At 43.1% G+C, this 26,961-nt stretch overlaps 1 protein-coding gene across 6 annotated transcripts in view; it reads right to left on the bottom strand.

The window, feature by feature from the left end:
- TNS1 (tensin 1) overlaps positions 1-26,961 on the bottom strand; it is a 401,409-nt gene that overhangs the window by 27,520 nt on the left and 346,928 nt on the right. For 4 of the 6 annotated variants that reach the window (XM_063429252.1, XM_063429254.1, XM_063429253.1 and 1 more), the window contains 2 exons: positions 11,889-13,613; positions 6,709-6,798 (listed from right to left, as the gene is read on the bottom strand). In XM_063429252.1, coding sequence (XP_063285322.1) covers positions 6,709-6,798; positions 11,889-13,613 — 1,815 coding nt within the window. The remainder of the gene's footprint in view (positions 1-6,708; positions 6,799-11,888; positions 13,614-26,961) is intronic. The other 2 variants (XM_063429256.1, XM_063429255.1) reach the window with 1 other exon arrangement.

Here is a 26,961-nt window from a genome sequence, read left to right on the forward strand (position 1 = left end):
CTATTTGGGATTTACTGAATGAGTTCCCATAGGTTTTGTTGACTTGGCATTCAAATTGCAACTTTTAGAAAAAAAATAACCAGGTTGTAGAGATAGCAGAATTACATATTATCTCCAGCGTAGCGGTGAGTTATGTGGAGTTAATTTATATCAAGGGGATTTGTACAATAAAATGGTTTAGTTACATTACAGAGAAGGTTATTTTAAAAAGGAAAATATTAGATGTGAAATGTACCTGCTAATAAACTCCCCAATATTTTGACGGGAAAAACAAATGTTTAATTATAACATCCCTCGCAATCAGCCAGCCTGTACTTGCAAGGATTGAGGGAAGAACAAGGTTTACTGCTTCCAAGGAATTTTCAGAAGTTCGTTAACGAGGGACTTATTTCCTAACCAGCCAGAGGAGTGTATTATGTTTATAAGGTTAAAAATCTCTAATTTGACTGTTTTGGTCTTAATTTTGCATTGTCATTGTCTGTTCACTCCAACTCACAATTTAGTGGAGAAAACCAACAGAGTTTTTGTTTGTACGACTTCTGAATAATAATGTGGCATTTAAAAGGCAGGAGGGAATGAATGGAAATGTCAGCCCCTCTGCATACAAACACATTGAGGAGTAGCTCGGAAATGAAACACATACAGGAGGCCCCATTCCTGCTCCAGGGATCGAAAGGGAGGTGCTGGAACGAGAACAAGAGATGAACACGATAGGGAGGACGACAGGAGAAGGTTGGGATTTCTAATGTGCGGGCAGGAGGGGGGAATGGAAAATATCAATTTTTAATGTTGGTTTACACATAGTTTGAAATACTGAAATAAACAACATATTTAAGTGCTTAACCTCGATCATCGCAAAGATTAAGTCTTTTTTTTATTTTAAAGGGACATATACGTGGCTTATGGACAGTCAGCTGGGATGGAAATCGTCACAGTATGAGTTAAGCTGAGAACATGCTGCATTGGAGCAATTATCAGGAACGTTCCATTAGTTGCCATGGTGACTGCTCCACTGAACATGGCCCCAAATTGCTATTTATACAGGATCCTTATTTGCTGATCAAACACACTGGAGGGAATGTGGAGAATTTGCGAGGGAATTACAAATTCTAGACCAAAACAGCTGAACTGGAAAAATTAGATTATATTACTGTGGCCTTAAACTTGCTATTCCATTGTCCACTTTCACGGCTCCCAGTTTAGTGAATTAGCCCCTTTACACAGGTAAAATTCAAACAAAAATCGTAAGTAAATCACTTGTTTCAGAGGTGATTAGAGGAACATGGGGGAAAATGAAATATATGCACACCCACACTTCTCACATTTCAGATGGACAAAGTAGGACACTAATTACTGGGGTATGGCCAGAGGTGGGGCTGTTCTGAGAAACTTTCTGGAAAAACAAATAGGGACTGTCCTTCCTACATAGGGACAATTGGGAGGTATGTGTATGCACACTTATAGACAGACACAAATATATACATACATACAACCACTGTAGATTTGCTTCTGCTATATAAGAAAAAGAAGCACATTGCACACACAAAGAGGCTGTACAGAAAACCTTTATGCGCTCAAACAAGTCCCAACCAGCCTTACTCCGGCTAATGGTTCTCTGTTTGAACACGATACGGAGCTATGCAGACAGTAAATTCTTTGCACACAAAGTCTGATTTCTTAAGCATTAAAACACATGCTATTGTTACCAAGCCAAGGCTGAAACTGAAAACTTGTACCCAGCTAAACCCCTTCCAGAGAATGTACCCAGCCTGCTCCAAATGAGAACACTTTTAGTAAAGATTTCATTTCAACACAGGACATAGAAGGGATCCTGAGTCCTCCTGACTCCATTCCCTTACTGAGACAGTCATCATTTACCTGCTCATAGTACCTGCTCAGACACAACGAGCGATAAGTCACCTGCACTATGGGGAGAATTTACGCATGGCATACACAGAGAAGACCTGCACATGTTTGTGTTCCTGACTCTATAGTGTTCCTTGCTTTAGACATTTTTATCTACTGTTGTGTAAATTGAACTTTAATCACACATAGGAGGCTCCTACAGGGTTTAGATTTAGCAGAGTATGAACAGTGCAGGAGATAAGAAATTCTAAATAAATAGACTATACAATAAAGGAAGTTTAAATATTACAGTGAGGGAAAAAAAGTATTTGATCCCCTGCTGATTTTGAACGTTTGCCCACTGACAAAGAAATGATCAGTCTATAATTTTAATGGTAGGTGTATTTTAACAATGAGACAGAATAACCAAAAAAAGGAATCCAGAAAAACGCATGTCAAAAAAGTTATAAATTGATTTGCATGTCAATGAGTGAAATAAGTATTTGACCCCTTCGACTTAGTACTTGGTAGCAAAACCCTGGTTGGCAATCACAGAGGTCAGACGTTTCTTGTAGTTGGCCACCAGGTTTGCATACATCTCAGGAGGGATTTTGTCCCACTCCTCTTTGCAGATCCTCCCCAAGTCATTAAGGTTTTTGAGGCTGATGTTTGGCAACTCAAACCTTCAGCTCCCTCCACAGGTTTTCTATGGGATAAAGGTCTGGAGACTGGCTAGGCCACTCCAGGACCGTAATGTGCTTCTTCATGAGCCACTCCTCTGTTGCCTTGGCTGTGTTTTGTATGTCATTGTCATCAGTGGTGTATTTTGGATTTGTGCTGCCCTAGGCACAACTAAATTCGGGCACCCCCAAAATCTAAATTTGCCCCCCCAATTCGTGTCAAGGTCATTTTTTTGACTGACAGACACATGCCCTCATTGAAACTGACAGATACACAGTCATTGGCACACACACATACAGTCATTGGCACACACTGTTTAACCAACACACTATTTCACTGACAGACACACACTGACACACCCACTCACTGACAGGCACACACTCTGATACACATAAAATGACATACACACACTCACAGGCACACCCATTTTCACTCACAGACACACACTGACAGCTACACTCCCTCATTCACAGTATAGTGGACAGCCCCACGAAACAAACAATGCATTTGTCTGGGAGCTTGGGGTGGCATTTTTTGGCACCCCCCCCAGAAAGTGCTGCCCTAGGCAAATGCTTGTGGTAAATACATCCCTGATTGTCATGCTGGTATACCCATCCTCGACCCATTCCAAATGCCCTGGTTGAGGGAAGGAGGTTCTGACCCACGATTTGACGGTACAAGACCCTGTCCATCGTCCCTTTGATGCAGTTGTCCTGTCCTGTCCCCTTAGCAGAAAAACACACCCAAAGCATAATCTTTCCACCTCCATGTTTGACGGTGGGAATGGTGTTCTTGGGGTCATAGGCAGCATTCCTCCTCCTTCAAACATGACGAGTTGAGTTGATGCTAAAGAGCTTGATTTTGGTCTCATCAGACGACAACACTTTCACCCACTTTAGACATGCTTGTACATGTGCTTTGTTGAGCAGGGTGACCTTGCGGGCGCTGCAGGATTTCAGCCCTTCATGGTGTAGGGAGACTGAGGGAGACTGACAGTAATTTTGTGTTTCTTCCATTTGCGCATAATCGCACCAACTGTTGTCGCCTTCTCACCAAGCTGCTTGATGATAGTCTTGTAGCCCAGTCCAGGCTTGTGTAGGTCTACAATCTTGTCCCTGACATCCTTAGACAGTCTTTTATACAGGTAACAAGCTGAGATTAGGAGAGCTCCCTTTAAGAGAGTGCTCTTAATCTCAGTTTGTTAGCTGTATAAAAGACACCTGGGAGCCAGAATTCTTGCTGATTGATAGGGAATCAAATATCATCAGGGGATCAAATACTTTTTTCCCTGACTGTAGATGTCAAGTGTTTAGAATGGCTGTGCAAGTCACATGGACATAGGTGTGACCAGAGCTGTATAAACAAAGTGATTTAACTCCTAAATGGCAGTGAATTGAGCAGTGAGACTACAGTGAGACTACAGGGGCATGATCTATACACCAAAATTAATTCAATTAGCGAAGGTTGTTTTGTTTATTAAAGTGTCCCTTTAAACTCTGTAGAGCTATAGTGTAATCCAAGGTTAGTCCAACCCTACTGTTTCCTTATGGCATAACATTAAACTCAAAAGAGTCTCAGATACAGGCAGAAGCTTGTTTTAAGGAATCCAACTGTAATGTGACTGAGTTCACTTTAGTTAATAACCAATATTTATATTTAGCTTGCCTTCAGCCGATGAGACGGCTCTGGTAGATAAGTAACCAACTGTTGAACTTGTTGAAAAATAAATGCACAGATGTCCCAACGGAGAGAATTTTCTATAACACTCCACACCACATTAGAAAGATTAATTATTACATGGCATGTCAATTACAGAATATTACGCCAACGCCATGTGGTGTCAATATGGGCAACTTGGTAACTAGCCAGGGCTGCAGGGCTCCAATAGTTGAGGTTATCCTAGCAAAACATTTAAAATATTTTGGAAAAATCCCACAGATGCCAGACTCTTTAATATAGAACTAGTCAAAAGTCAATGATTAACCTCTTGTGCGTCAGGTGAATAGTAAAAGAATGAGTCTTATATTCAGAGGAAGTAATACAGTTTGATGATTTGGTACAAAAAGTTTGGAATATTCGCCACAAAGTTAAAATAGCTATATTCGTAATTTGACTATTTAGATACAAACTGTGCAAGAAAAGCCATTTGTTTTCTTTAGGGCCCTTAGATCACAGGACCCCATTTAAAAAATAAAATAATACCTTTATTCCAGGACTGACTGCTCACAGTTCAATCCCCCTACTGTGAAATTGTCAATCCTGATGATTATTATCCAGATGCTTCGCATGGAGAAGAAATGAGGGCACAGAGAACATGCATGGCATTCACCCCAACCCAATGCTTCTCTGAGAGCATACCTTTCGTGCTGACGCCAGACCTTCATGTAGATTTACATGGTTATTCACGGAAGTGAGAAATGTTGGGAATTCAAAGTTAAATTGAAATTTAAGGCCAAACTAGCCGAGATGCAAACATTCTACAATTCATCTCTGCTTTAAAGTTAGCTATTCTGGCCTTACATTTGAAATTAAATTAGTAAATAACCCTGCATATTTCAGTAGAGAGCCCCTAGTGGCCGTCTGTCTTAATGACATCCATTAGAACAGTAGGTGAGAATTATGCAAAACAAATACTGCATTTTCTCAAAAAAAGGGACTGTTTTATTTTGCAAGGATGCAGGGACAGCATATATGCCCCCAAATCACTTCCTTAATCCCTTAAGAACAGTCATAATTTACCAAACTCCGAGTTTGATTGTTTATCTGTAATTTAAGGGTTTCTCATTAAGTGGCCCAATAAATATTAATTAGGACAGAAAGGATGTTCTTTTAATAGCCTATATGTATACCTAACTCAATTTTAAATGTTAAAAATGAAACAAGTTACATTGCAATGCCCATATATCTCTTTAGTGTAAAATATATTGGGGGTGAGGGGGGAGGGTAGTTGGATTAGTTTGGATCAGTGGCAGCAGCCTGATATACACTGTTTAAAGGAAGGCACTGACCCTCCTTGAGGGGGAATAAAACCTTGAATATTTTATGATTAAGTGTTATGACCACTACAGGAAGTCGAAAAAAAAACAAACATGTTTCATCTGATTGAAAAGTTAATTTTCTATGACCGTTGCCCTTTAATCTCTTTTAAAATAGTTTTGTTTTTCTGTTCTTTGTACAGTCTGGAAATGTTCACTCTCTCCATCTATCCCTGTTGCTCTGTACCTGAGTGCCTTACCTTTCAATCTGGATGTGACACAGTAAATAATCAAACATATGATATGATATATGACAACATAAACCAAATCAACCAAACCCAAATATAATATATATAAAAGTGCAGCAGGCACCACACGATGTGCTATCACACAGCTCCAACATCCATGGGTTAGAAAAAGCACCCCATTCCTCTCCCATCATGCATCCAAAATAAAAGCAGGGAGGACAGTGGTTATGGTTTTAAGAAAAGCTATAACTAGTCAAACGCAACATCTGGTTACACTTACAGAAATATTTACTCTTTTCCAAAGTTATTATTTTCAAGAATCTGCAAGCATGAGGTACCATGGGGGAAGCCATTTTATTTTTATTTTTACTGTGCCTTCCTTTATTTTTCAAATCATTGGGTCTTTCGTGACCATTTTTGGTGAAGTCATGGCTATTGCAGAAGATCACTGGTCACTGGTGATTCTGTTCACAATAACTTACAATAACTCATGTTATCAGATAGCCAGAGAAAACACTAACAGGTTTAGTAGTAATCTTACTGAGTTGGACCCAGTATAGTACAAAAGCAAGATGGCTGCCCCCTACAACCTTATATAAACCACAACTCCCTGGATTAAACTAAAGGCTGAAATTTACACATTCTACAATTTAGTTTTATGACAGATACACATCATCTCACGGACATTAAAGCAATAGTATGGTCTATTAAAGTGCTTCCTACTTATCATGACTACAGCTCTCCGACTTTGTAAACCCTTCCCCAGGCTTCCAAAATTCACACATGCCAGCAGTGGCTAACTCTTGACACCCCAACTGCTGTGGACTACAACTCCCATTCATAGTCTGTTTGAGCAAGTTGAAATCCCCGGCTGCTATAATGATATGTCACCGTAACAGAGATGTTATCCCCAAGCACTGTGACACACCATGCAAAGGATGGCAAGGGTTGGAACAAACCAGAAAATGTGAAGGAACGCTGGCGGTGAAGGGTGGGGGGCTGGGGGATTTTCATGCTTTTATTTAAGTTACGGAGTTTGCTGTTGTACTCTGGAAGAATGATGAAGGGGGTCGGGATCATGGAGGTATGAAATCGTAAAGGGTAGAAGGAATGAGCCAGTGATGACCGGACCATCCACCATCAGGAGATGAAAGACAGGGAGACAGACAAACAAAGACATGGAAAATGAACAGAAAGAAAACATAAAAAAATTACAATGTTAAAATTTGTTTTAGACAGTTCTGAAATGGAATAAATATTGTAGGATTTAAAAACAAATCACTGAAAAAAAAACATGTAAAAAAAAATGCACTTTATATTCAAAATATCCACTAGAGTATGACTCTATCAGAATACAGAATTCACTAAGACTCAGTTTTTTGTTTACAAAACAGCAAGTTTTCATGAATTGCGAACAGAACTGCACATTTTTGGATAAAATCAAAAGAACATTATAAAACAAAATTCCAATTCAGGCAATCTGGATTTGTTTTGTCACTGGCAGTAGATTTAGCAGAGGGCCCCGATTTGTACCTATTCTGTAAGGACCCAAAATATTCTTCTGGAAATGTACAAAAACATTTTTTAACTATTACAAAACTATAGTATGTTTTGGTGGTTGGCATATGGAAGCAGCAATTACTGCTTTAAATCGATAGTAAAATAGCTAGAATGGTGCACGTCTCTTTGCAAGTGTCTTGGACCTAACTCATTATGGCGTTACACAGACTCTCTGACAGGGGTAGGCAACATTCAGCAACCCAGATGTTGCGGAATACATCTCTCATAATGCTCTTTCAGCTGTAATGCTGACAAAGCCTCATGGGAGATGTAGTTCAAAACATGTGGATTGTCGAAGGATGCTTAGTTCTGCTCTATGACATCAGCAAAGAGAGACCTGTTCTTAAGTCGGTCTTCGTAATCAAGATTGACCAACATGTCCTGCAATCACCTAAACATCAGACTGTTCCAGCGAGAACAAACTAGAACTCAATGTATTGCGTCTGGCTCGGCAGCTGGGTGCAGCTATAGCAATGTCACCGTTCTGCAACAGATATTAACACACACATTTGGCTGGAATTTGGTATGCGTGATTTCCTAAGTGCCCAAGGGAGAATTTCATACTTAGATCTGTGAGTAGTAGTATCCGTATTATGGCTAGCAATACACGGTCTCCTTCAATGTACATAAAAAGTGCTATTTCCATATATAGACACGCTGTCCTAATCCGTTAAACCAGGTCGAGGAGGAGTATAAGGTTAAACCCTGTAAATACATGTTCTGTCTATCAAAGTAGTCAAACGACCCTGCGTTACACTGTGTCAGTGTGAAATTACCACCGGCATTATAATCGAGTATCTCTATTCCATCCTGTCATCGTACAGCATCAACTTCTCTTCTTCAGCTGCTAAGAAACTGCTAGAATTTCACTTTTATTACCCTATAGTATAAAATAAATTCTTAGATGTTAAAGGATCACTATAGTGTTTAACCCACCATTTCGGTGGCATGCCTCCCATTGGCCCTCCTATAAAAGTATAAAACTCACCCTCTTTCCAGTGCCGCACAGGTCTGCGGGCGCTGGCTCCGCCCCCTTTATGACACCATCGGAATAGACAATTTGTAGCCAATTCAATCCATGGATTTGCTAAAATTGGCACGGGGGCGCGGCCAAATGCAATTTTGGCCAATCAGGACCTCTTCATAGAGATGTATTGAATCAATGCATCTCTATGAGTAATATTCAGCGTCTCCATGCAGAACGTGTGGACGCTGAATGGCAGGGCTGCTTACTGTGCAGCCCTGAGCCAGGAAGCCCCTCCAGTGGCCATCTGAGAAGTGGCAACTTGGAGGTGTCCCTAGGGGCAATGTAAACACTGCCTTTTCTCTGTAAAGGCAGTGTTTGCATTATAATGCCAGAAGGCAATGATTGTACTCACCAGAACAACTACATTAAGCTGTAGTTGTTCTGGTGACTAAAGTGTCCCTTTAACTGCGTTTTTACTCAAGATTTCCAATTACAAAATATTCTATTAAACTAGAAAAATCTTGTCTAATTATCATTTTCAAAGAAAAAAAAAAGTGAAGCAAATTTACAATTTTCTAGACTGATTTTGCTACTTAGTGGCACAATTAGTATTTGAATTAAACAGATCAATTGGAAGCATTGCTGCTGGGGTGAAACATCCATGATGCTTTGCTTCAATATTAAAGGCAGGCAAAATGCATCATGGTAATTCTAGGTTATTAACAGCTGAAGACACGCTGGTTGATATCTCTGCAATAGGGTTTATAATCATAGGGAAGATATTCTGAGGTTTGTATGTTAAGCCAGCTGGTGGGTCTCTCCAGGGCTTGGGTTCATGGTCAGGTCCACAGTGAACTCCTCTCAGCAGGTGAACTCAGGGGGTGTTTGCATCAACCCAACCACAAATTCCTGTTTAATTCTGAGTGTTGAATCAATATGAAGTTAGCAGGAATTAGCACCCGGCCACGAGGGAGGGTTGGGTGTTTCTCTGTGTTTAGCAAACTAAAGTTCAATCTAGTTTTAGCTCTGAATTAGGAAGATAAAAAATCTGAATTGAATAAACAGACCTTAAAAACAGGAGATTTTATGTAACCTTTTATTAGGATTTTCGAAGAAAGAAGAGGGTTTATTTCTCCAAATGTCCATCCCCATAGTAATCAACCTTTATATACAAAATTGAATTGAAACATTACATATCCAAAGGCTAACCTACATTTTTGGAATTGTTGTATTTCAAATCTACCGTTGTTAAAATGTAATTCTTATGACAACGACCAGTAAATTATATTTTGGTTACTGTAAGCAATCCCGACAGATCTGATTTCACGGTTCCATATTCAGTGGCCATATATATATCCTGCCTGTGTTCTAGCTGAAAAAGCATGTGTCTGGAGCTAAATCTAGAAAAATATATTCAGACCTCTGTCTCCAAAGCCTAAAAAGTGCCGCTGATGCATCGAATTCCATACACAGGGAGGCATGTAAGCATCTCGTTTCTGTACAAGCTTGAAATAAGCCTTCATCAGGCTTCCTCCTCACTGTCCCTGCTACTTCCTGACGCACGCAATGAGCCGTTTTAGTTACCGGCCATCTTAAAATGGAACAGCCGGGTAATGGAATCCACTTTATTACGAAATGTTCCAGTGTAATAATTAGTAAAATGACACATTGGCTCAGAGAACGCCTACTTCCTAATCTACTTGTGATGATGATTATATTAGGGCGACCTGATTTTCCCCCTGACATGGGACATATAATAATGGCATCCGCACGTTTATATCACAGTTCTCACAGGCTTTATGCTTTTATTTATTTCCAAAACATGCCATATTTAAAGTTTGTGAAAGTAAATTAGCCTTTACATTAAAGATCCTCTTTCTGAAAATCATCTAATTCTCATTGAGAAAGTGAATTCGCTCCCACTGCTTAGACAGTAATGATTTCTACCAAAGTTGGTTCAAATTCTGAATGCTGAATTGTAACATTCTGACACTGCACCCAGGACATGAAGCCCATTAATACCAGCATTCAATGATCGTTCACAACAACTAAAAAGCAAAATGTACAATTTCACAGGGGACAGAATTAGGTGATCAATGTGGCTTATTATTGTTATTTATAGATTTGACAAACATGTTTTAAATTCCTTCAGTAATTAGCCCAAATACTTGTCCGAAATGCCACAAGAGTAATGGATTTGGAAAGGGTTAATTGAATCATCAATCCTTTTACAATATTTGGGGACCATTCAGTTACATATGGAAGAATTCCATATATGTAACAAAAAAATGATTCTGCAATTTTCGACTTCCATTGTTATTTTATAAATTCAATCACTGATTTAAGGGCTCAGAACACCACTATACTAGTCCCGACGGACACCACCAGTTACTTGGGAGGTGAAGCAGGCTGGAAAATCCGCTTCAGCACCAGTTAAACATCGTATGTTCTATATCTGCTTGCAAATCGTGTCCACGTCTGGGCTACTGGATCCGGTATAAATGAATATACAAACTATTCTATCATAAAGTATCAATAGCTGCTACACAAGCAAAATATCTCTTCGGCCTTAATGATTTTGCCAATAAATATTATTTTATAATTTATTTAAGGGCTTTTACAAATTCCACGTCTACACTTTCTAAAGGAAATACGCTGAATCAGTTTAACTGGGTTTAATGTCCCTTGACTCTTTCATTTAAAACATGAATTATTCATGATACCACATACAGCTACGGGATAATATGTGTTTAAAGGTTAAGAGAAAGCTTTTGGAAATAATGATGTAAGTAGTCGTGTATATGCCACGTGTAGGAAAGGGACATTTTTAAATATAAACTAGTGATTTATTGTGATTGCATCTTGTCCTGTGACTGATTTCAGGTCTTGGTCTACAGTAATACCACTCTATGAACGCCCAGTGCGAAGCTTTAGGGGACAGCACGCAGTCATTAAGTAGACCTAATGGTCGTCCATGTGATGTTTGTGGTCTGAAGACCAAACAATCTCTGCAAGGATTATGTACTTACCATCCAAATATTTACCCAGAGCATTTAAAAAGCACCTGATTAAGAGTTTATTAACAGGGCCATGTCCATGCATCATGTTAGATCTATGGTTTATTGGATGGCTGAGGGGTCATACCTGTTTGGTATGAATTTAAAGGATTACTCCAATCACCAGGACCACTTCAGTGATTTAAAATAGTCATCGTGCCTGTATGTGCAGCGTTTCGCTATGAAACATTGCAATATGGAGATTGACCACTCGGCTGTTGGTGATGTAACAAGAGTTCCAGGCTGGCTAAAGTAAATTCTGTGCAAATGTTCTACAGCTCTGCAGAAGTGCCTGACAGGGACCAAAGTAAGAGGGTAAACCGTTGCTAAATGGTTTGGCCCATTACTGGGTAATGGGACCAAGATACTGCTATACTTGGAGTGATCCTTTACTAGCTTTGGAACACTAGCACAGTTGTAGCTGCATGATGTTGTAGTTCATGTTTTATTAAGGATGTGACTAGCAGCCGGCTCACATTCTGCAGCAGTTATATCAGACTTTAAAACAGTAAAAGTGAAGATTAAGCAGAAATAAAAGACTAAATAAATGTTTTACCTGCGATCCTCTGAGCCACGAGTCCTTCAAGATTGTAATGATCATCCACAGCTTCTTGTGGGATTTGAGTGGGGGCTGCAGGTCCAACTGTGGAAGTCCCAATTATCTGCTGAGGACTTTCATGCATAAAAGCGGAGAGTGGTGGAACAGAGGATGGAGGGGCACTACTGCTTATCCCATAGCTGTAGCTCCGCACTAAGCCAGAGGAAGGCTGTTGGGATGGGTATGTGTAAGGGGAAAATGTTGGAACAGAATATGGTTCCCTGTAGTTATTCAAAAACTTGTCTGTCTCTCCAGGTAGAGCCAAATCATGTCCTCCTGATGAATATCCTCTGGGACCTGTCTCAGCAGGTATATGAGGCTGGTTTGAAGAAATGGTAATGCTCTGCCCCATGCCAGGCGGTGTGGTGATATAAGAAGTGTTTATTCTTTGTGGAGCCACCTGAGGGGATGGCTGACTGTACATACCCAATGATGGCTGAGCAGAAAGTGACCCTGACACTGGCATTGTTCTCTCATCTCTCTGGGCACATGGGACACTCTGAGATTTTGGCAGCTGAGAGAATGAAGGGTCAAGGTCTAGCATCAGCATGTTAAGTGCTTCGATAGACTGCTCAATCTCCCTTTGTGAGGCCAACATTGGGAACTCTGGTATGCTGTGACTCTGAGGAACAGTCTGTAAAGTGCTTGGCTGAGGACTTGGGCTAAGTCCTTGATTTTCCATTGCTCCATCTTGTTGACGGGAAGGGGGTCTACTTCCACCTTGTTGCCATGAGTTAAGACCCCTCTGCACTGCCTCTCTGCTACTGACACTTCGGGCTGGTGCTTGCGGTAGCTGACTATTGGTGTCAAACTTTCCTGGATCTGAGGATGTGAAGGATTGAGAACGGTACATCCCATTCGGATCATAATAGTATAAGTGCTTCTGAGTTACCGCTGCAGATTGGGGCTGTCCCCAACTGGTCAACGCTGGTTGGTTTATTTGATATGAAGAGAGGTTTTCCTGGGCAGATACTGATGGTCTCATGTGGCTACCTACATCTTGAGAAGAAGGTATCATAGCGGTTCTTAATATATTCTGATTGTTGTAGGGATATCCACCATTAATCATAGTCTCTTTGCCATTAAAGCCAAGTTTTTGCAGCTTATCTAGGCCATTAATTGAAGTTGGCCCGTTTGTTAAAATGTTTACACGTGGAGAGTCCTGGTATCCAGTCTCACTTACATTAGGGGTAGCGTCAAAAGAAGACAGGGTTCCCAAACTGCCAACACTGTGACCATCGTGGTTGGGGAGATCATCATCTAAAATGTCTGTCTCCCGTTCAGCTGGTGGGGATGTTATGTCCCCATTGACATGCACCTGTGCTGGCACCACATGCAGCATTCCTCCTGCTGCCGATGTGCTGGGATTTAAGTTGTGCATTTGTGCTTCAGTTTCTAAGCCAAATCCACTGAGAAGACGTTCAAGCTCTTGCTTTTCCTCGGGTGTCAACCCTTGGTTGGCAGCTGCATTAGCCACTTGCTCATCTGTCTTGTCTGTTTTTGTCGAAGCAGTTGAATTGCCCGAATCACTGCTCACTGATAAAGTGTGCTCAATGTGATTAGGTGCAGCAGAGAGAGGAATACCACTTGCATTGACTGTGCTCGTACTCCCGTTGGTCGAATCTTTCTTTTTTACTTTGGCGTACAGACTTCCATCCAATGGTCCTTGAGTGTGTCCAACTTCTACACAAAGAAAAGACAAGGAAAAAACATTAGTCCTCTAACTTTTTCAGTGTCAGGTGAGAATTGTTAATTCAGTAAACAAAGGCTACATTAATATCTTCATTTCCAAAATGTATCTTATTCCAAACACACTGTAACCTCCATAAGGTCATCACATAGTCAAAATGTCTCCTCCTGGAAACCACAAAGACATCAAGTTCAGCCCAGATATCAATTCCTATCGCACAATGAACACATTAAAATTCTCCAATGAGCAGAAGATTGGGTCATAAATCTAATATATTGTAAATGTACACTGCATCACTCCAATCCCACAGGAGTCTGTCCCCGATCCAAGCACTCAAACCCTACCAAGATTAGTTTGTGACTTCAACAACAGCTTGTTCTAATGCATCCGATAATGGGAGTTTTGGAAAGAGGTATACAAACATATGGGAATCAATTTGCCTTTACCACAAGCAGAACTGAGAGTTACAGACAATCTACAATCTAATGTAATCTAACAATTTATATCCAAAGGGTTTTATGCAATAAACAGTTGTCACGCGATTTGCCAAATTTAGACCAACATTTTTGAGATGGGAGAAAATTGAGTTTTCATTCCATCTCATTTTGGTCTACACTGCTAATTGTTAAAGCAATGCTTAATTAACACTCTGCTTTTGTTTTGGTTTTTGTAATCTGTTTCGATATTATACAGGCAATTAGTTATTTCTGAAATAAAAATTAATAAAAGTAATGTACAGAAATTGTATGGGCATAATATGCTTCATATTATAAATGGTAGAGAGAATAATTAAAATATTTCATGGGTGCTATGCTTTATGAATTATATTTCCCATCATCCAACAGGCTGAAGGTAACATACAGTGGGAGATGCAGTCAGTAAGACAATGGGCGATGCAGTCAGTAAGACAATGGGCAATGCAGTCAGTAAGACAGAGGGAAATGCAGTCAGTAAGACAGTGGGTGATGCAGTCAGTAAGACAGTGGGTGATGCAGTCAGTAAGACAGAGGGAAATGCAGTCAGTAAGACAGTGGGTGATGCAGTCAGTAAGACAGAGGGCGATGCAGTCAGTAAGACAGTGGGCGATGCAGTCAGTAAGACAATGGGCGATGCAGTCAGTAAGACAATGGGAAATGCAGTCAGTAAGACAGTGGGTGATGCAGTCAGTAAGACAATGGGCGATGCAGTCAGTAAGACAATGGGCAATGCAGTCAGTAAGACAGAGGGTGATGCAGTCAGTAAGACAGAGGGCGATGCAGTCAGTAAGACAGAGGGCAATGCAGTCAGTAAGACAGTGGGCGATGCAGTCAGTAAGACAATGGGCGATGCAGTCAGTAAGACAATGGGCAATGCAGTCAGTAAGACAGAGGGAAATGCAGTCAGTAAGACAGAGGGCGATGCAGTCAGTAAGACAATGGGCAATGCAGTCAGTAAGACAGAGGGAAATGCAGTCAGTAAGACAGTGGGTGATGCAGTCAGTAAGACAGAGGGCGATGCAGTCAGTAAGACAGAGGGCAATGCAGTCAGTAAGACAGTGGGCGATGCAGTCAGTAAGACAGTGGGTGATGCAGTCAGTAAGACAGAGGGCAATGCAGTCAGTAAGACAGAGGGCAATGCAGTCAGTAAGACAGTGGGTGATGCAGTCAGTAAGACAGTGGGCGATGCAGTCAGTAAGACAGTGGGTGATGCAGTCAGTAAGACAGAGGGCAATGCAGTCAGTAAGACAGAGGGCAATGCAGTCAGTAAGACAGAGGGCGATGCAGTCAGTAAGACAGAGGGCGATGCAGTCAGTAAGACAGAGGGCAATGCAGTCAGTAAGACAGTGGGCGATGCAGTCAGTAAGACAGAGGGAAATGCAGTCAGTAAGACAGTGGGTGATGCAGTCAGTAAGACAGTGGGTGATGCAGTCAGTAAGACAGAGGGCGATGCAGTCAGTAAGACAATGGGCAATGCAGTCAGTAAGACAGAGGGCGATGCAGTCAGTAAGACAGAGGGCAATGCAGTCAGTAAGACAGAGGGCGATGCAGTCAGTAAGACAGAGGGCGATGCAGTCAGTAAGACAGAGGGCAATGCAGTCAGTAAGACAGTGGGCGATGCAGTCAGTAATGGGCAATGTTGTTAGTAAGACAGAGGGTGATGCAGTCAGTAAGACAGTGGGTGATGCAGTCAGTAAGACAGTGGGTGATGCAGTCAGTAAGACAGAGGGCGATGCAGTCAGTAAGACAGAGGGAAATGCAGTCAGTAAGACAGTGGGTGATGCAGTCAGTAAGACAGAGGGCGATGCAGTCAGTAAGACAGAGGGCAATGCAGTCAGTAAGACAGAGGGCAATGCAGTCAGTAAGACAGTGGGCGATGCAGTCACTAATGGGCAATGTTGTTAGTAAGACAGTGGGTGATGCAGTCAGTAAGACAGACGGAAATGCAGTCAGTAAGACAGTGGGTGATGCAGTCAGTAAGACAGAGGGCGATGCAGTCAGTAAGACAGAGGGCAATGCAGTCAGTAAGACAGAGGGCAATGCAGTCAGTAAGACAGTGGGCGATGCAGTCACTAATGGGCAATGTTGTTAGTAAGACAGTGGGTGATGCAGTCAGTAAGACAGACGGAAATGCAGTCAGTAAGACAATGGGCGATGCAGTCAGTAAGACAGAGGGCAATGTTGTTAGTAAGACAGTGGGTGATGCAGTCAGTAAGACAGTGGGTGATGCAGTCAGTAAGACAGAGGGCGATGCAGTCAGTAAGACAGAGGGCAATGCAGTCAGTAAGACAGAGGGCAATGCAGTCAGTAAGACAGTGGGCGATGCAGTCACTAATGGGCAATGTTGTTAGTAAGACAGTGGGTGATGCAGTCAGTAAGACAGACGGAAATGCAGTCAGTAAGACAGTGGGTGATGCAGTCAGTAAGACAGAGGGCGATGCAGTCAGTAAGACAGAGGGCAATGCAGTCAGTAAGACAGAGGGCAATGCAGTCAGTAAGACAGTGGGCGATGCAGTCACTAATGGGCAATGTTGTTAGTAAGACAGTGGGTGATGCAGTCAGTAAGACAGACGGAAATGCAGTCAGTAAGACAATGGGCGATGCAGTCAGTAAGACAGAGGGAAATGTTGTTAGTAAGACAGTGGGTGATGCAGTCAGTAAGACAGTGGGTGATGCAGTCAGTAAGACAGAGGGCGATGCAGTCAGTAAGACAGAGGGCAATGCAGTCAGTAAGACAGAGGGCAATGCAGTCAGTAAGACAGAGGGCAATGCAGTCAGTAAGACAATGGGCGATGCAGTCAGTAAGACAATGGGCGATGCAGTCAGTAAGACAATGGGCAATGCAGTCAGTAAGACAGAGGGTGATGCAGTCAGTAAGACAGAGGGCGATGCAGTCAGTAAGACAGAGGGCAATGCAGTCAGTAAGACAGTGGGCGATGCAGTCAGTAAGACAATGGGCGATGCAGTCAGTAAGACAATGGGCAATGCAGTCAGTAAGACAGAGGGAAATGCAGTCAGTAAGACAGAGGGCGATGCAGTCAGTAAGACAATGGGCAATGCAGTCAGTAAGACAGAGGGAAATGCAGTCAGTAAGACAGTGGGTGATGCAGTCAGTAAGACAGAGGGCGATGCAGTCAGTAAGACAGAGGGCAATGCAGTCAGTAAGACAGTGGGCGATGCAGTCAGTAAGACAGTGGGTGATGCAGTCAGTAAGACAGAGGGCAATGCAGTCAGTAAGACAGAGGGCAATGCAGTCAGTAAGACAGTGGGTGATGCAGTCAGTAAGACAGTGGGCGATGCAGTCAGTAAGACAGTGGGTGATGCAGTCAGTAAGACAGAGGGCAATGCAGTCAGTAAGACAGAGGGCAATGCAGTCAGTAAGACAGAGGGCGATGCAGTCAGTAAGACAGAGGGCGATGCAGTCAGTAAGACAGAGGGCAATGCAGTCAGTAAGACAGTGGGCGATGCAGTCAGTAAGACAGAGGGAAATGCAGTCAGTAAGACAGTGGGTGATGCAGTCAGTAAGACAGTGGGTGATGCAGTCAGTAAGACAGAGGGCGATGCAGTCAGTAAGACAATGGGCAATGCAGTCAGTAAGACAGAGGGCGATGCAGTCAGTAAGACAGAGGGCAATGCAGTCAGTAAGACAGAGGGCGATGCAGTCAGTAAGACAGAGGGCGATGCAGTCAGTAAGACAGAGGGCAATGCAGTCAGTAAGACAGTGGGCGATGCAGTCAGTAATGGGCAATGTTGTTAGTAAGACAGAGGGTGATGCAGTCAGTAAGACAGTGGGTGATGCAGTCAGTAAGACAGTGGGTGATGCAGTCAGTAAGACAGAGGGCGATGCAGTCAGTAAGACAGAGGGAAATGCAGTCAGTAAGACAGTGGGTGATGCAGTCAGTAAGACAGAGGGCGATGCAGTCAGTAAGACAGAGGGCAATGCAGTCAGTAAGACAGAGGGCAATGCAGTCAGTAAGACAGTGGGCGATGCAGTCACTAATGGGCAATGTTGTTAGTAAGACAGTGGGTGATGCAGTCAGTAAGACAGACGGAAATGCAGTCAGTAAGACAGTGGGTGATGCAGTCAGTAAGACAGAGGGCGATGCAGTCAGTAAGACAGAGGGCAATGCAGTCAGTAAGACAGAGGGCAATGCAGTCAGTAAGACAGTGGGCGATGCAGTCACTAATGGGCAATGTTGTTAGTAAGACAGTGGGTGATGCAGTCAGTAAGACAGACGGAAATGCAGTCAGTAAGACAATGGGCGATGCAGTCAGTAAGACAGAGGGCAATGTTGTTAGTAAGACAGTGGGTGATGCAGTCAGTAAGACAGTGGGTGATGCAGTCAGTAAGACAGAGGGCGATGCAGTCAGTAAGACAGAGGGCAATGCAGTCAGTAAGACAGAGGGCAATGCAGTCAGTAAGACAGTGGGCGATGCAGTCACTAATGGGCAATGTTGTTAGTAAGACAGTGGGTGATGCAGTCAGTAAGACAGACGGAAATGCAGTCAGTAAGACAGTGGGTGATGCAGTCAGTAAGACAGAGGGCGATGCAGTCAGTAAGACAGAGGGCAATGCAGTCAGTAAGACAGAGGGCAATGCAGTCAGTAAGACAGTGGGCGATGCAGTCACTAATGGGCAATGTTGTTAGTAAGACAGTGGGTGATGCAGTCAGTAAGACAGACGGAAATGCAGTCAGTAAGACAATGGGCGATGCAGTCAGTAAGACAGAGGGCAATGTTGTTAGTAAGACAGTGGGTGATGCAGTCAGTAAGACAGTGGGTGATGCAGTCAGTAAGACAGAGGGCGATGCAGTCAGTAAGACAGAGGGCAATGCAGTCAGTAAGACAGAGGGCAATGCAGTCAGTAAGACAGTGGGCGATGCAGTCACTAATGGGCAATGTTGTTAGTAAGACAGTGGGTGATGCAGTCAGTAAGACAGACGGAAATGCAGTCAGTAAGACAATGGGCGATGCAGTCAGTAAGACAGAGGGCAATGTTGTTAGTAAGACAGTGGGTGATGCAGTCAGTAAGACAGTGGGTGATGCAGTCAGTAAGACAGTGGGTGATGCAGTCAGTAAGACAGTGGGTGATGCAGTCAGTAAGACAGAGGGCGATGCAGTCAGTAAGACAGAGGGCAATGCAGTCAGTAAGACAGTGGGCGATGCAGTCACTAATGGGCAATGTTGTTAGTAAGACAGTGGGTGATGCAGTCAGTAAGACAGAGGGAAATGCAGTCAGTAAGACAATGGGCGATGCAGTCAGTAAGACAGAGGGCGATGCAGTCAGTAAGACAGAGGGAAATGCAGTCAGTAAGACAGAGGGCGATGCAGTCAGTAAGACAGTGGGTGATGCAGTCAGTAAGACAGAGGGCGATGCAGTCAGTAAGACAGAGGGCGATGCAGTCAGTAAGACAGAGGGCGATGCAGTCAGTAAGACAGTGGGTGATGCAGTCAGTAAGACAGAGCGCGATGCAGTCAGTAAGACAGAGGGCAATGCAGTCAGTAAGACAATGGGCAATGCAGTCAGTAAGACAGTGGGTGATGCAGTCAGTAAGACAGAGGGCGATGCAGTCAGTAAGACAGAGGGCGATGCAGTCAGTAAGACAGAGGGCGATGCAGTCAGTAAGACAGAGGGCGATGCAGTCAGTAAGACAGAGGGCGATGCAGTCAGTAAGACAGTGGGTGATGCAGTCAGTAAGACAGAGGGCGATGCAGTCAGTAAGACAGTGGGTGATGCAGTCAGTAAGACAGAGGGCGATGCAGTCAGTAAGACAGAGGGTGATGCAGTCAGTAAGACAGAGCGCGATGCAGTCAGTAAGACAGTGGGCGATGCAGTCACTAATGGGCAATGTTGTTAGTAAGACAGAGGGCGATGCAGTCAGTAAGACAGTGGGTGATGCAGTCAGTAAGACAGAGCGCGATGCAGTCAGTAAAACAGAGGGTGATGCAGTCAGTAAGGCAGTGGGTGATGCAGTCAGTAAGACAGAGGGCGATGCAGTCAGTAAGACAGAGGGCAATGCAGTCAGTAAGACAGAGGGTGATGCAGTCAGTAAGACAGTGGGTGATGCAGTCAGTAAGACAGAGGGTGATGCAGTCAGTAAGACAGAGGGTGATGCAGTCAGTAAGACAATGGGTGATGCAGTCAGTAAGACAGTGGGTGATGCAGTCAGTAAGACAGAGGGCAATGCAGTCAGTAAGACAGTGGGCGATACAGTCACTAATGGGCAATGTTGTTAGTAAGACAGTGGGTGATGCCCTGTCCATCAGCAGCTATGATTCACGGTACCACACCCTCATGCCTGCTGTCAGGATCCAGGATATTTTTATACCCTCTGGGAAGCTCTCTGCACACTAATTCACACCACGCTCATGGGGTGGAGGTGAGGAGAACCTACTGGCAATAAACATCCGAATGACTTACTGGTGTAGATAGACTCACAGACATTTCCAGGACAGCATGTGCACAGTACATGTGGTAATGGAGCTATGAGTCACACAAACCAAAAATAAACTCTTATGCCACAAAGGGTGTGGATACTGGGGTCTGGTAGGGGATGGAGAGACCAAGTCTACACCCTTTCACATATTAAAGAAATGCAGAAATACAGGGAATTGTTATCCAGCTACAGAGCCCTTAAAATGAATGTAGCTGATATTAAATGTGATTAACGTCTGCTAACTGGAATTGGAACCAAAAATAAAGTTTTCTTAATATGTTCATCCCCTCAAAAATCTACAACTATGAAAACCTATCCATTTATCATGAAATCCTGTGAGTCTGCCTATTCAATCCAGCACCCTGAACACTTACCCACTCACCCTGAACACTTACCCACTCACCCTGAACACTTACCCACTCACCCTGAACACTTACCCATTCACCCTGAAAACCTTCCCACTCACCCTGAAAACCTACCCATTCACCCTGAACACTTACCCACTCACTCTTAAAACATTCCCACTCACCCTGAAAGCCTTCCCATTCACCCTGAACACTTACCCACTCACTCTTAAAACATTCCCACTCACCCTGAAAGCCTTCCCATTCACCCTGAACACTTACCCACTCACCCTGAACACTTACCCACTCACTCTTAAAACATTCCCACTCACCCTGAAAGCCTTCCCATTCACCCTGGACACTTACCCACTCACCCTGAACACTTACCCACTCACCCTGAAAACCTTCCCACTCACCCTGAACACTTACCCACTCACCCTGAAAACCTTCCCATTCACCCTGAAAACTTACCCATTCACCCTGAACACTTACCAAGTCACCCTGAAAACCTTCCCATTCACCCTGAACACTTACCAAGTCACCCTGAAAACCTACCCATTCACCCTTAAAACCTTCCCATTCACCCTGAACACTTACCCACTCACCCTGAAAACCTACCCATTCACCCTGAACACTTACCAAGTCACCCTGAACACTTACCCACTCACCCTGAAAACCTTCCCACTCACCCTTAAAACATTCCCACTCACCCTGAAAACCTTCCCATTCACCCTGAACACTTACCCACTCACCCTGAACACTTACCCACTCACCCTGAAAACCTTCCCATTCACCCTGAACACTTACCCACTCACCCTGAAAACCTTCCCATTCACCCTGAAAACTTACCCATTCACCCTGAACACTTACCAAGTCACCCTGAAAACCTTCCCATTCACCCTGAACACTTACCAAGTCACCCTGAAAACCTACCCATTCACCCTTAAAACCTTCCCATTCACCCTGAACACTTACCCACTCACCCTGAAAACCTACCCATTCACCCTGAACACTTACCAAGTCACCCTGAACACTTACCCACTCACCCTGAAAACCTTCCCACTCACCCTTAAAACATTCCCACTCACCCTGAAAACCTTCCCATTCACCCTGAACACTTACCCACTCACCCTGAAAACCTTCCCACTCACCCTTAAAACATTCCCACTCACCCTGAAAACCTTCCCATTCACCCTGAACACTTACCCACTCACCCTGAAAACCTTCCCATTCACCCTGAACACTTACCCACTCACCCTGAAAACCTTCCCACTCACCCTTAAAACATTCCCACTCACCCTTAAAACATTCCCACTCACCCTGAAAACCTTCCCATTCACCCTAAACACTTACCCACTCACCCTGAACACTTACCCATTCACCCTGAAAACCTTCCCATTCACCCTGAACACTTACCCACTCACCCTGAAAACCTTCCCACTCACCCTTAAAACATTCCCACTCACCCTGAAAACCTTCCCATTCACCCTGAACACTTACCCACTCACCCTGAAACCTTCCCACTCACCCTGAAAACCTTCCCACTCACCCTTAAAACATTCCCACTCACCCTGAAAACCTTCCCACTCACCCTTAAAACATTCCCACTCACCCTGAAAACCTTCCCATTCACCCTGAACACTTACCCACTCACCCTGAACACTTACCCACTCACCCTGAAACCTTCCCACTCACCCTGAAACCTTCCCACTCACCCTGAAACCTTCCCACTCACCCTGAAAACCTTCCCATTCACCCTGAAAACCTACCCATTCACCCGGAACACTTACCCACTCACCCTGAAAACCTTCCCACTCACCCTGAACACCTTCCAATTCACCCTGAAAACCTACTCATTCACCCTGAAAACCTACCCATTCACCCTGAATACTTACCCATTCAGTCACAAAGATAAACTTCCTCCACCCACTCCACTCCCAATACCTAGCTGTGTGCTCAGGACACATTAGATGCACTGTGTAGGTTAGTTATACTAAGTGGGTTTATATTATTAAAGGCACACTCCAGGCTCCCACACACGTTAGGTGCACTGTGTAGGTTAGGTTACAGTTATACTGGGTGGGTTTATATTATTAAAGGGACACTCCATGCTCCCACACACGTTAGATGCACTGTGTAGGTTGGGTTACAGTTAGTTACACTGGGTGGGTTTATATTATTAAAGGGACACTCCAGGCTCCCACACGTTAGGTGCACTGTGTAGGTTAGGTTACAGTTATACTGGGTGGGTTTATATTATTAAAGGGACACTCCAGACTCCCACACACGTTAGGTGCACTGTGTAGGTTAGGTTACAGTTAGTTATACTGAGTGGGTTTATATTATTAAAGGGACACTCCAGGCTCCCACACACGTTAGGTGCACTGTGTAGGTTAGGTTACAGTTAGTTATACTGGGTGGGTTTATATTAATAAAGGGACACTCCAGGCTCCCACACACGTTAGATGCACTGCGTAGGTTAGGTTACAGTTACTTATACTGGGTGGGTTTATATTATTAAAGGGACACTCCAGGCTCCCACACGTTAGGTGCACTGTGTAGGTTAGGTTACAGTTATACTGGGTGGGTTTATATTATTAAAGGGACACTCCAGGCTCCCACACGTTAGGTGCACTGTGTAGGTTAGGTTACAGTTAGTTATACTGGATGGGTTTATATTATTAAAGGGACACTCCAGGCTCCCACACGTTAGGTGCACTGTGTAGGTTAGGTTACAGTTGGTTATACTGGGTGGGTTTATATTATTAAAGGGACACTCCATGCTCCCCCACACGTTAGGTGCACTGTGTAGGTTAGGTTACAGTTAGTTATACTGGGTGGGTTTATATTATTAAAGGAACACGCCAGGCTCCCACACACGTTAGGTGCACTGTGTAGGTTAGGTTACAGTTGGTTATACTGGGTGGGTTTATATTATTAAAGGGACACTCCATGCTCCCCCACACGTTAGGTGCACTGTGTAGGTTAGGTTACAGTTAGTTATACTGGGTGGGTTTATATTATTAAAGGAACACTCCAGGCTCCCACACATGTTAGATGCACTGTGTAGGTTAGGTTACAGTTAGTTATACTGGGTGGATTTATGTTATTAAAGGGACACTCCAGGCTCCCACACACGTTAGGTGCACTGTGTAGGTTAGGTTACAGTTATACTGGGTGGGTTTATATTATTAAAGGGACACTCCCATGTTTCTAGGTATCACAATCTCTAAATGTATAGCTTCAATTCATTTGACCAAGGCAATGTAATCTCAAATTATGACAGAAGTTCAGTTCATGTCAATCAAAACATGAATTATTCCAAATAGTGCCAAATGTAAAAATGTTTCACTTTTCCAGGATTAGAAGAACATTTTCTTTAACACTTTAAAATAAAGTTCCTAAGCACACCCTTCTAATTCTTTGTTGTACAAAGCGTCTCTGTGTCCTCTAGGTTAATATTTAGCTTGCAGGGTGATGGGGTAAAGTGTCATCTCTTTTGCGCGCCTTTGATCATTGACAAAATTGCAACTCCCAGGAAGTAATAGCATTCTCGGAATTATTGTTGACGGTTTGATAAACCTGTTTAAAGATGTATATCTACAAGTAGCCTCTTATTGAACATCTTTGTAGCTTTGTTCTTGCAGCTGTGCTTTGATTGGACTAAACATATTTTATAAATTCACTATGTAACACCAACATATTCCAGAGCGCTGATACAATGTATCAATAAGTTTTCAAGGATAGAAAATAGGGGTTTATTCTTGACTTGTAGTGAATTGAAAAGCAAATTGCAAAATTCCGTGTAAAACAGCTGAGCTGTCACTATCGCTGAGTTGGATAACTTTTAAAATCAGCTTATTTTCTCCACATTTTACACTGTATTTACTACATTTCGGTGTTTAGTGAGTAAACCCCAGGTATAGGTAAAATCCCATTTGTGGTAGTCTATTTTAAATTGTTTCTCTATGTAGCGGTCTATCATTGAATGTTACAATCTGTTTCAGTCTATTCTTTGGCTATCTCAACCAGTAGATGTCAATCTTTTCCGAATGTTTAGCTTATCCTTGGCTGTCAATCCTTTGCTACAACTGTCTACCCTCAGATGGCACTATTTGTAGGCCGCTCTGGTTGTCTATCGGTAGCAATTTATCATTAGCCGTCTCCACTTGTAGCAATCTATTCTTGGTTGTCTCTATATGTAGCTGTCAATTATTAGCACTCTATATGTAGATGATTATGCACAGCTGTCTCTATATGATGCGGTCTATCCTTATTTGTCTCTGCATGTTGCTATCCTGCTCTCTTTATCTGTAGTTGCATATCCTTGGCACTCTCTGTATAAAGCTGTCTATAATCAGTGGTCTCTACACATAACTGCCTATCATGGGCTGTCTCTCCTTGTTTGCTCTATCCTCTCTCTCCCCCTGTTTGTTGTCCCTCGTACCCCTGCTGTGCCCTTTTCTCTTTTTCCGTCACCCAGCTGCCTGTGTCTGCGTTCCCGATATATACATTTTTACTCCCCCCTCTTCTATTGTTCTGTTTGCCCAATGCTTGTTTGGAAAAAGATGTGTTTGGCATTTGCACCTTCAGCCAACTGTAAGCCAGGCGACCCATGAGAAATGCTGACCCCTTTACAAACCCCCCACCCTGTAATTTCTCACGGTCTTTGGTGCAGCCATAACTTGAGAATAATAATAAAAAATGACTTCAACCCTTTCAATGCCAGGGGCTGAATGAGCCTGTACAGTATTGGAGAAAAACATCTCATATCTACTGCATGAACAGATTTTAAATGATTACAGACTTTGAAATACTTTAATAAGATAAGGCCAATAAATTCTTGTTGGTTCTGTTCAGTCATGACAGCTTCAAGACCCTCTTAATGATAATGAGAAAGGCCTCCACCCTATGCACATTACATAACAAAACGTACGGGTTCAAACAAAAGTAGCTTCTACAATGCATCAATGCATCACGGACTGAAAAGGAGACCCAATAGCTACAGCTGCCACTCAGAGAGCAGCGTGAGGGGTTAAATAATCGGGGGCACAGCTCAGTTGTCACCGCTTACCCCCATGTGATGAGCTAGAAGTCAGAGTGGATGTATGACCTGGTGCGCACTCGCAGGGCTTTACATTAAAGATGAAAATAATCGTAAACTTGGAACCAAACACAGATGCTCTGTGAGTTGAAAACATGGTCTGCTATTTTGGGAATCAGATGACAGCAGAATACTAAATATTTGTGCACGTCCTATCATTATTTACCCAAAGATTTGAAAAGCAGCATAACAGGACATGCCAAAATATTCACATATGGGAAAGAAATACATTTACTGCGATGGATCTGCTGCTCAATACTCGGAACGGAACGAGACAGAATCCAAAGGCATTACTGGAACCTGGGCATGAATAATAAATGAACGACACGGAGAACAACAAAGCTCTGCTTCGATGAGATCAATAGGACAGACTTATAAATAGTCCGCAGGAACATTAAAATAGCGATCGGGGGCTGCAAGGTCGGACACAGCGGCTCACAAAAATAACTGCAGGGTCAAAATTGAGTTTTTAGACTTTCTCAACCATTAACCCTTTGAGCTGCACAAGAGTGAGCAATGTGTGCGCTGTACTTGTAACGGTTGCCTTTAACTCTGCAGGCTGGTTGAACGTTACGGGAAAGCCATCGCTGCTCTGCTCTCTGCGTTCTGCGTCAGAGTGCTCTGCAATACTTTACTGAACATGTAGGACCTAGTACAGGAGACAGAGCCTGCAGAGCTCATTAGAGTACACATATAGGGGCCATGTCTCATCGAAGTGTTAACGTGGGGGGATTTAAACACTGAATGGTGGTGGACTGAAAGGCAAATTAGAAAATGGGAACAAAAAGTGCTGATTTGGGAAAATCCTCGATTCAGCTATTGTCGCAGTCTGGCTTTTCTGCAATACAGTTTACAACTCACTATAATGTATTTGTTAATAAGACCATTATATTTTCTCTGAACCAATAGGGAGTCACCAATAAAAAATAATGTGTAATGGTAGAGAATTCAGGGCTGTTGACTATCGTTTTAACAAAAGA

The sequence above is a fragment of the Pelobates fuscus genome, chromosome 8 (genome assembly GCF_036172605.1).
Source record: "Pelobates fuscus isolate aPelFus1 chromosome 8, aPelFus1.pri, whole genome shotgun sequence".
In the NCBI taxonomy this organism is placed as follows: domain Eukaryota; kingdom Metazoa; phylum Chordata; class Amphibia; order Anura; family Pelobatidae; genus Pelobates; species Pelobates fuscus.